Source organism: Cucurbita maxima, unplaced genomic scaffold (assembly GCF_002738345.1).
Source record: "Cucurbita maxima cultivar Rimu unplaced genomic scaffold, Cmax_1.0 Cma_Scf00009, whole genome shotgun sequence".
Classification (NCBI taxonomy): domain Eukaryota; kingdom Viridiplantae; phylum Streptophyta; class Magnoliopsida; order Cucurbitales; family Cucurbitaceae; genus Cucurbita; species Cucurbita maxima.
The window spans coordinates 2,966,086-2,976,920 of record NW_019272025.1 but is presented as its reverse complement, the minus strand read 5'-3'; the positions used below and the strand labels follow the sequence as shown (position 1 = coordinate 2,976,920).

Genomic DNA, 10,835 nt, shown 5'->3' with positions numbered 1-10,835 from the left:
TTGTTTCTTCAAATTATTAAGAGTGTTCATATGATTCGATAACCCGACCAACTTAGACTGCTTAAACCAAATCACAAAAGTTGGACTGAGTTGAAATTTTGGAAAACCGAAAATATGGTTTTTTTTTTTTTTTTTTTGAAAATAAGGTTTTTATTTGATGGGTTTTTTTTGGTTGGGAGAATAATATGTATATATATATATATATATATATATATATATATATATATATATATTGATTTATTTATTTATAATTTGAATAAACCCACCATGATATTTCCAATTTGTTAATTGATTGTAGGCAAGAAATGTGGGCACACCATTAGGAATACAAAATTCATATCCCTTACCCCATTACTTTTAAATATAATAAATTAAAATGGAAATTATTTAAAAATTAAACATTTTTATTTACGAAAAAAAAAACCCTTTTAACTAATTTAGAGTTCAATTTTTCAATTTTTTTTTTTTTTTTGTATATATATATATATATTAAAAAAATTAATAATAAACGAGTCACATATTAAAAAAAAATAAATATTAAGTAGAAAATTGAGAATAATCCTTCCTCGTATTTTTAAATTAGTAATGGATTCTTCGTGTTTTAAATTAATAAAATAAAATTATAATATAAAATTTTAAAAAAAAATTATTTTTAATTATTGGGTGATTGTGTGAATCTAATTATCCAAGTTTGAATAAATTTGATGCTTATTTTTAATTCTTAATTTTATTTTTATTTCTAATATACAGCTTTTATCTGATTTATTATTAAATATAATTATAATGCTGGACACAGTGTGAACTTTTCATAAGCTTTCCTTTGACTTTTCCGCTCCTACCTAACCAAGTTTCTTTTATTTATTTTATTTTAATTATGGTATCAAACTTATTTAAAATCAAATATTTTTTAAAAATTAAATATCCAAATTAGAGAAAGAAGAATAAATTTAAATTCTCTAGATGCCCATTTTAAAAAATAAATAAATATTAGCATATATTCTTTTTTAATATTAAATTCAAGAAATAATTTTAAATTATACCCATTTGCCCAAATAATCAAAATTTCAAAATTAAGACTTAGTAATTTAACATAGTTTTAACGAACATTATATTTTATTGTATCATTAAATGGAGCCATTATATTTATATAGTTCATTTTATCATTAGTTTAAATACTATTTTAATATCTGTCAACTTCAAAAAAAAATACTTTAAAACATATTTAAATTGTGGTTTTAATAAATAAAAAAAAAGTTAACTACAAGAATTAAAATAAATATTTTAACATTTGTTTACTAACCTATTTATTTTACTGCATATCCAAAAATCTTATTTTTTTAAAAAAATTATAATTAAGTTTAGTTACTATTTCATTACAATTAATAGAATTAGCTAAAACTTAAAACAAAAAATTATAATTTAATTATGTATATATATAAAAATAATTATTTGAAACAAGTGTTATTCTGTAATCATTCCAAAATTGTGTGTTAGTACGAATGATTAGCATTTAAAAATTGTAGAAAAGAAAAACTTTACGTACTTAATTATATATTAAGGATCGGAGGTTTCAGACATCACTGTATTATGGAACTTGGATTTGTTGGGATTACGAAGGAAGTTGACCCAGATTAATTAAACCCCTCACTTAATCAAATCCAATTCTGCTGAATTTTTAGGAGCCGTTTCTTTAATTGAATGAACTGTAAGAACTGCTCCTCTTTTTAATTGCCCCATTAATCGTGAGAGAATAAAAAGAGAGAGAAAAGACGAGGCCCTCTCCTAGCTCCTCCTCGCTTTGTGTTTCTTTTCTTGTAGAGCTTAAAAAGTTCCTTCCCCACCTCAGGTTCTTCTCTTTCTTTTTCCAATCCCCTCTCTGCTTCACTTTCCCCTCTTCTCCAGTTGAGTTTTCAAAAGGGTTGTGAGAAAAATTTGTTATGGGGTGCTGTGAATCCATCTTTTTGACAGAAACCCACCCTGAAAAGGTTCAAACCCAGCAACCTCCGCCGCCGTATGTGGAGCCGCCGCCTTCTATTGGACCCAACACGACCCCCGGAGATATGGTTTCCAGTTTCTCCGAGTTTTCCTTATCGGACCTTAAGGCTGCCACCGACAATTTCAGCTCCAACTTCATAGTCTCCGAGAGCGGCGAGAAGGCTCCGAACATTGTGTATAAGGGCCGACTTCAAAACCGGAAGTGGATCGCTGTTAAGAAGTTCACGAAGGTGGCTTGGCCGGACGCCAAGCAGTTTGTGGTATTTCTTGCTCTTGTTTTGAAGAATTTGATTGTTTTTTTGTGTTTTTGTGGAGTTTTTGATGATTTTATGAAACGGGTGTGTGGAATTTTGGGGCAATTTTTAGGAAGAGGCTTCGGGCGTTGGGAAGCTACGGCATCCAAGGTTTGCGAATTTGATAGGGTATTGCTGCGATGGTGATGAGCGGCTGCTGGTTGCGGAGTTCATGCCTAATGATACTCTTGCAAAGCATTTGTTCCACTGTATGCTTTCATTTTCTTCTACTTCAATCATCCGCAACATTACTTGTTTTACTACAAGTGTATAACCATTCATTTAGCATAACATTTATACTGGAACTTGATTGTGTTAAGTTATGGGGAATACGGGAAGGGAGCGTGTTTATCGACTCCGAAACAACGAAACTCTTAGAAGTGGGGATGATCTTATAGGTACGAGGTAAAACCAAAAGCAAAATCACCCAAGTTTAAGCTTGAAGTAGACTATATCATATTATCGTAGAGACGTGGGAGGTCCACTCCCCTTAGAAGAACTACATCGACCCCGTTTGGCTATCATGACATCATTATTTAAGTTGTAGGTGTTCCTTAGAATAACTACATCGACCCCATTTGGCTATCATGACATCATTATTAAGTTGTAGGTGTTGCTTAGAATAACTACATCGACCCTGTCTGGTTATCACGGCATCATTATTTAAGTTGTAGGTGTTGCTTAGAATAACTACATCGACCCCATTTGGCTATCACGACATCATTTATGGTTAGATTTTGCGTCTAGCTATGTAAGATCGAATGAGCTTGCTACGTTTTTGCAGGGGAAAATCAAACCATTGAGTGGGCCATGCGGTTGAGAGTTGCGTACTATATTGCTGAAGCTTTGGAATATTGTACCACTAAAGGCCGTGCATTGTACCATGACTTGAATGCTTACAGAGTTCTTTTTGATGAGGTATCATTTTCACTTATTGGTATCTATTTTTAGTTTTTTGATGTAATGTTTATCTTCATTTCATTGTTCTCTTTTATAGGGTGGCGATCCACGTCTTTCGTGTTTTGGATTGATGAAAAACAGTAGGGACGGTAAGAGTTACAGCACAAATCTGGCCTACACACCACCTGAGTATTTGAAAAATGGTACTTTGATGTTTATCTTTTGTTTGTTATTAGAAACCGAGTATTTTTCGTGTCGAAAGGTTGATAACAACTATAACGCTCGTTTTCCGTTGTTTTGAGCTACGTTTATAAATTTACTAGCGTTTCGAGTGTTGTTCGTCACTTTTATTTGTCTATTGTAGGAAGGGTAACCCCTGAAAGTGTTATTTATAGCTTTGGTACTGTTCTCTTGGATCTTCTAAGTGGCAAGCACATCCCTCCAAGTCATGTAAGTAGCTAATTTTGTGAAGTTGTTTACATGCAACCATGTATGCTTGTATTTTTGTTCTTTATAAGAACAGTTCTTTCCTTGATTATTATGATTTCCATTTGATTCTCTGTTGTGTGGATGCGTGGTACTGGTTATTATTTGACACCTCGCTCGTCTCCTAGATTATGGATTCATTTGCTACACGATTTCATTTAAAAGTCTGCGTGATTATAAGGTTGCCACTGTTTTTTTTTTGGAGTAATTGTAACAGCCCAAGCCCGCCGCGGGTAGATATTGTCCTCTTTTTTCTTTTATTAGGGTCAGTCAAACGAGAGGACCCTTCAAAAAATGGGCGTATGGCGCTTGGAACGGCAAGCACACGGTATAGCTTTGTGCTCACCACACCAAGCGGCATACACCCATTTTTAGAGGGGTCTCTCGTTTGAGTGGCCCTAAAAAAAGAAAAAAGAAAACAATATCTACTAGCGGCGGGTTTGAGCTGTTACAAATGGTATCAGAGCCGGACACTGAGTGGTGTGCTAGCGAGGATGCTGGCCCCCAAGAGGGGTGGATTGTGAGATCCCACATTGATTAGAGAAGAGAATGAAACATTCCTTATAAGAGTGTGTAAACCTCTCCCTAGTGGATACGTTTTAAAACCTTGAGGGGAAGCCCGGAAGGAAAAACCTAAACGGACAATATCTGCTAACGGTGAGCTTGGGCTGTTACAGTAATACCATTCGGGGTTACTATTACCCCGTTGAATTATGGTCAAGGTTAATGATGCAATAATTCTAAGTTTGGTTTAAGAAACATAGTAATCCATCAGCAAATACGATTGGATTGTCGTTAATATGTTCTTCCAAAGTCAGAAATTTCCGTATCAATTTCCAAGGATGTAATTAAGATCTACAACACGTTCATACATCTCATTTTTGTATGGTCCTGTTATAAGAAGGATTTAAATTATTCACGTTACATAAGTTCGATAAAATACATTTGCAAATGCAGGCTCTTGATCTGATTCGAGGAAAGAACATCATTCTCTTAATGGATTCGCATTTGGAAGGAAAATTTTCTACAGAGGATGCAACCGTGGTTGTTAATCTCGCTTCTCAGTGTTTACAATATGAACCGAGGGACCGACCTAACACAGAGGATCTCGTTTCGACCCTCGCTCCCCTGCAAACAAAACCCGAAGTAAAGAACTTTGCTTACTCTCTTAGGCCATTCATATCTATATCTTCCAACACAGCCTATCAAATATGTTTTAATAGGATATCTGTGATATATGTACTGTGATGCTGTGGGTGTTTGTAGGTTCCCTCTTATGTCATGCTTGGAATAGAGAAGCAGGAGGATGCTGCAATAGCCCCGATAGCCCCAATAGCCCCAATAGCCCCGATAACCCCGCAACGTCCTTTATCGTCGATGGGTGAGGCCTGCTCGAGGATAGATCTCACTGCAATTCATCAAATCTTGATAATGACACACTACCGAGACGATGAAGGAACTAATGAGGTTGCCTCGATTTATTCAACTCGGTTTATAAGATTAAGTGACTCTGTTTTATGAGCAGGAAGGTTTTAACTAAGAGTTCTGAGTTGTTTCAGCTATCGTTTCAAGAGTGGACACAACAGATGAGAGATATGTTGGAGGCAAGAAAGCGAGGGGATTTTGCCTTCCGGGACAAAAACTTTAAAGCTGCTATTGATTGTTATTCACAGGTATTTATCTACCTAATACATTTAAACGGTGAGATCCCACGTCGATTAGAGGGCAGAATGAGTGTCAGCTGGGTATAAGAGCGTAGAAACCTCTCCTTAGTAGACGCGTTTGAAAATCTTTGTGTTATTACAATATACGCTAGCGGTGGGTTTGGGTTGTTACAGTTGATATCAGAGCCAGACATCAGGCGGTGTGCCAGCGAAGACGCTGAGCCCCGAAGGGGGGTGGATTGTGAGATCCCACATCAATTGGGGAGAGGAATGAGTGCCAGCGCGAGAACGTGGGGTATAACGGTGTGGAAACCTCTCCCTAGTAAACATGTTTTAAAAACCTTGAGGGGTACCCCGAAAGGGAATGCCCAAAGAGGACAATATATGCTAGCAGTGGGCTTGGGTTGTTACAGTTGGTATCAAAACCAGACATCGAGTTGTGTGCCAGTGACACTGAGCCTCGAAAAGGGTGGATTGTGAGATCTCACATCGATTAGAGAGAGGAATGAGTGCCAGTGAAAACGCGGGTATAAGGATGTGGAAACCTCTCCCTAGTATACCGATTTTCAAAACCTTGAGGGGTAGCCCGAAAGAGAAAGCCTAAAGAGGACAATATATGCCCGTAGTTAAGTTGTTTTTTGAGCCTTCTTTACACTATGTTTGGTCATTTATTTTCACAATTAGGCCAAAACAATTCATGTGACATGACTTTTGTGGCTTTAAAATTCTCGTCTTTGCAGTTCATAGATGTAGGAACTATGGTATCCCCGACCGTGTTTGCTCGACGAAGCCTGTGCTATTTGTTGTGCGATCAACCCGATGCTGCACTTCGTGATGCAATGCAAGCACAATGTGTATATCCAGACTGGCCCACAGCCTTCTACATGCAATCAGTTGCTCTTGCAAAGCTGGATATGCAGAAAGATGCCATCGACATGTTGAACGAAGCAGCTGCGTTGGAAGAGAAGAGGCAACGAGGTGGACGATGATCACGATAATGAAGTAAACATTGCTGTAATTACGAGCATTCGGGTGTCGTTTGTTGCTGAGGCTACCACAATTTGTATAAAGCGCGAGCTGGTAATTTTCTTACTTGGATAAAGAAAACGTGAACTACTTACATTTAACTTGTTTGTTCATGTCAATTGTAGAGGAGCTTGTAAATTCAATCCATTTAAACCATCTCTATGAATATGACCTTCTAGTTAGTTTGGTAGATCCCCCTGTCAAGACTTTATGAATTGAATCAAACAAAACAATAATATTCAAACTTCCCAAATCTCGTTTCATTACGTTATTTGATACTTGATCTAGAATGTCAATGTTAGAGCCCACGTCGGTTGAAGAGAGGAACGAAACTTCTTTATAAGGGTGTGGAAATCTCTCCCCAGTAGACACGTTTTGAAACCGTGAGGATAACGGTGATACGTAACGGGCCAAAGTGAACAATATCTGCTAACAATGAGGTTAGAAGCGAGTGATGTGCCACTAAGAACGCAAGGCTCCGAAAGGGGGTGGATTGTGAAATCTCACATCGGTTAGAGAGAACAATGAGTGACGGTAAGAATCACAAGGATGTTGAGCCCTGAAGAGGGGTGGATTGTGAGATTTTACATTGGTTGGAGAGGGCAACGAGTGCCAGAGAAGACACTGGACCCTAAAAGAGGTGGATTGTGAAATCCCACGTTGGTTGGAGAGGGGAACGAAACATTTTTTACAATGGTGTGAAACCTCTCCCTATTAGACGCGTTTTAAAATCGTGAGACTGATGACGATAAGTAATGGGTCAAAGTAGGCGTTTTAAAACCGTGAGACTGCTGGCAATACGTAATGGGCAAAAGCAGTTAATATCTATTAGCGGTGAACCAGACTATTACAATCAAGGATAGAGAATCTTAATTATGTCTCATTCATTCACTCAAAGATCATATAAGCTAAAGGTCGAGAGATGGTCTCAGTTTGGTCATGAGAATGAATGGTGCATTAGTTCCGATCTTCTCTCACACAAAGCTTCTCAATTTCTCTCTACCCAATATCCAAAACCGAAAAACAAAGTTCGAGAAGTCGAGAATTTAGAGAACAACCTCGTTCCGCCTTCCCAACACACTAATCACAATGGAGTCCAACTTGAACATAGACAAAACATCCTTTCATTTGATTTTGGTTACATGTCTGTCCTTTTTCCACATTCAATTCTCATTCTCATCTTTCAAATGTTGGGGCCAGCCACTAGTAAAGGACACAGGACAGGAAAAAATGGGTTCACTTTCCAGTAATACACCTGATTTATAGGACTCTGCTAACAAAAGGGCTCCTTGTCCTCCCCTTTCTCACCAACAAGACATGACAGCCAGATTCCAGGACATAACCATTATTACCCTTCCATTTCCGTTCCCTCCTTTTTCTCGTTCATCGATACATTCGGTTCACAAAGTTAGATGTCTGTGTCCGACCATTTAAGAAGTTGACGTATACGTTTGCTTAACTCGGGTTGTGCGAAATCAAAACGATGAATTGGTTGGGAGACACAGTGTCTCAGTTATACTTGTCCTAGACGTGTTGTTTGTCGCTGCATACTCATTTTAAACTCTCTTTTTTATTTGCTTTCATGTTACCTAGTTCTTTATTATTTTATTATAGTAGTTTATATACGTCAAAATCATGTTTACGTCTATCAAAGATAATTTGCTTCAAACTGTATTGTAAAAGGATACAGCTAGTTGTCAATTCTTTCTACCCAGGTTATATATTATTAATTTGGTGTTGTTTATTACTTGCTAGCCTGTAACATTGTTTTTTTGAACAGTTTACCAAAACTTTCTCTGTCCCCGTTTTCTAAATTTATTTTTCAAGAATAGAGTCAAAGACTTAAGCACACGTTGTCTAGGTAAATGACTACTAAGTTTTAGTTGGTTGACTTCTTCGAGGGCAAGAGTAAGTGTCACACAATTATACTGTAAGTCTCGAAAAAGTGCGATTGTGACATGTGACACAAATTTTTGTCAACTACAAATTATTGTGTCGTTATTTTAAAATTATCAACGTATCTTAAATTAAATTTGAAGACAAAGGAAATATTAAACAAAGTCACGATCTTGCCATTTTATTAGATAAGTTTAGTATTTTAGTATATAGAATTTGAACCTTCGACCTTAAAAAACGAGGTACATGTTAGATACCGTTCAATTATGCTTATGCTGACTTGTATAATTTAACCTTAAAATCTTGTATCGAACATATGATTACGATCGAACATATATAGCTCCGAATGTAAAACCATATGGATAGTTCATGAATATCTTCTTACGTTTCATATGAACGAAATATTGCAATAATCTTTTAGAGAGATTCTTGATTATGTACGTAATAATAACATTAAATAGAGCATTTAGGGGACAAGTTTTGTCCTTAACTTGAAAGACAACATTATCTGGCAAGACATCCATAATCCTACCTAGCTGGAAGAGATTGGTTGTTTGATGTCCTTGACTGGATCGATTTGTATTTTGTCGTATCGGTACGTTTGAATAAAGATTTGCAACTCTTATTTGAACATCTAACTTTAATATGATCGAATTTCTAGACCCGGTTTACACGGTATCTTGACTATATTATTTATGGATTACGTGAAGAGTCGATTTGAAAGAATATGAAGATTTTCATCGCATAAGTATTAGAGAAATGATGTTAACATATTAAATACATATTTAAAAAGTTCAATCATTTATTAAAAGCTCGATTAAATCATATAAAATACTTTTGACAATTTGGGTATGTTTTAATCACAATCGACGGTGTTTCTAGACTTTAAAAGTGAGCAATTCTGAAGATAAAAACTTTCATTTTCGTTTGCTCATTCATAAAACCCTAAAGTTATACGTGTTTTACTTTGAGCAATTTTATGTTGGTTGACATCCCGAGAATTTTTTTAGGAAGCATATGAGTGAGAACAAAACATGCTGCAAATATTCATATTGATATTGCGGAGATAGTTTTCGCTAAGTAAGGAGTAAGTAACGTGATTATGTTACAAAGGATACAAGAGAATGTTGAGTCACACAAGTACTGAATCAAGATTCTGAAATTTCTCGTTAGGTTGTTGAGTTATTTAGATTATTTAATTCAAATTTATTGGAGAAAATAAAGATTTTGGTAGAGAAAAAAATAATAATAACAAAATAAAATAAATTTATGATGTATAATTGCATAGTAAACAAAAATATTTTTTTTAAAATTAACAATAAATTAGTTCGTTCGATTTAACCTAATTTAGTTTCTCGAGAGTCTACAAATCAATAAAATTTATAAAATTTTCATTTATTTGAACTCGAATATTTCGGGGTAAGAGGGTTTTTAATACTCCTAAATAATATGAACTACGTCGTTTCGAAGATACTGTGTCTGGACATCAGCTACCCGACCATTTGGATTTGAACTTGTATAGATTTGGGTCTAATTCTTTGGGCTTGGGCTTTGTTGGCTTTAAGCTTAACACTTTTAGATTTGGGCTTTGGGCTAAATTGTCTCTTAATGGGCTAAAACTATTTATAATAAAATGATTGTGGTGACAAAAAAAAAACATATTATAGTATCGAATATATATATTTATAAATAATTAAAATACATGACAAAATTTGTAATAAGTAAAATAATCTGTCAAAAAATACTATATAGATGATGGATTATATTAATTGGGTTACCTAGCTTTCGCCTAACTTACTAAGCATTGGTTCGAGATCGGTCGAGCAACTCCGAGAGTGGGATTAGTTAAAGAAAGATGAAGACTGCAAAAATTGGTCGACTCATCAAGCCCATAAACGGAAGACGGGAGGAAAAGGAGAAAAATAATATATATATATATATATATATATATATATATGCATATTGATTTTTGGTGAATAAGATAACAAGGATAGGTGAGTTGTGTGCACCCTGTTTGGGTGGACACACATATCATAACCATCAAATTTCTCTCTATATTTTTATTCCAAACTCTATATTAAATTAAACCAACATTCAATTATTAAGCCTACTTGCCTTTTAATTAAACAAATTTTGATATAAGTTAAGTTAGTGGGAGAGATTTAAACCTATCAATTGGTTTAAGAATAGTTCGAGAATGTTATGATTTGACCACAAAATGAGCTACAGAGACTCTATACATAAAAGTAAGGTTATATCAAAAGATAGGGCGATGTAGAGTGAAGAGGTGAGTTGGGCGAGGTGGGGTCGAGGACAGAGAATATAATCTCTATTTCCCGCTCACAATTAGCTAATTTCTTCATGGTAGAAATTTTTTGCCTTGTTTGAGACAAGTCCTTATAAGATACAGATTAAATGGGCATCTCTAGTTACATCATACAAATAGATTTCAATTATATATCTAGACTTTAACGGTGTAATTCATTTTATTCCGAAAATACCCTTTTGGAGAGATTTCTAATTAAAATAAGATAGAAAATTAACTTATAAAAATGGAAAGAGACAACAACAATAA

At 35.2% G+C, this 10,835-nt stretch overlaps 1 protein-coding gene across 2 annotated transcripts; it reads left to right on the top strand.

Moving 5' to 3' along the window:
* The first annotated feature begins 1,749 nt into the window (after nt 1–1,749).
* LOC111483709 (probable serine/threonine-protein kinase At4g35230) lies at nt 1,750–6,610 on the top strand. Of its 2 annotated transcripts, none has more exons than XM_023129983.1 (9): nt 1,750–2,255; nt 2,362–2,497; nt 3,073–3,206; nt 3,286–3,337; nt 3,553–3,638; nt 4,632–4,820; nt 4,941–5,141; nt 5,234–5,347; nt 6,079–6,610. In XM_023129983.1, the coding sequence occupies exons 1-9, from the start codon at nt 1,938–1,940 to the stop codon at nt 6,325–6,327; spliced, it is 1,479 nt and encodes a 492-aa protein (XP_022985751.1). In that variant the 5' UTR covers nt 1,750–1,937; the 3' UTR covers nt 6,328–6,610. The 2 variants fall into 2 exon arrangements, with proteins under 2 accessions (XP_022985751.1, XP_022985750.1); XM_023129982.1 differs by having other exon boundaries at nt 3,286–3,391.
* The last annotated feature ends 4,225 nt before the right edge of the window (nt 6,611–10,835 follow it).

What these genes read in the sequence shown, in the direction of transcription:
- LOC111483709 (XM_023129982.1), top strand. Translation starts at nt 1,938, where the DNA reads ATGGGGTGCTGTGAATCCATCTTTTTGACAGAAACCCACCCTGAAAAG. An exon ending in CGGACGCCAAGCAGTTTGTG is followed by an intron (nt 2,256 to 2,361) that starts GTATTTCTTGCT and finishes GGCAATTTTTAG; the next exon opens with GAAGAGGCTTCGGGCGTTGG. An exon ending in ACGATGAAGGAACTAATGAG is followed by an intron (nt 5,142 to 5,233) that starts GTTGCCTCGATT and finishes GAGTTGTTTCAG; the next exon opens with CTATCGTTTCAAGAGTGGAC.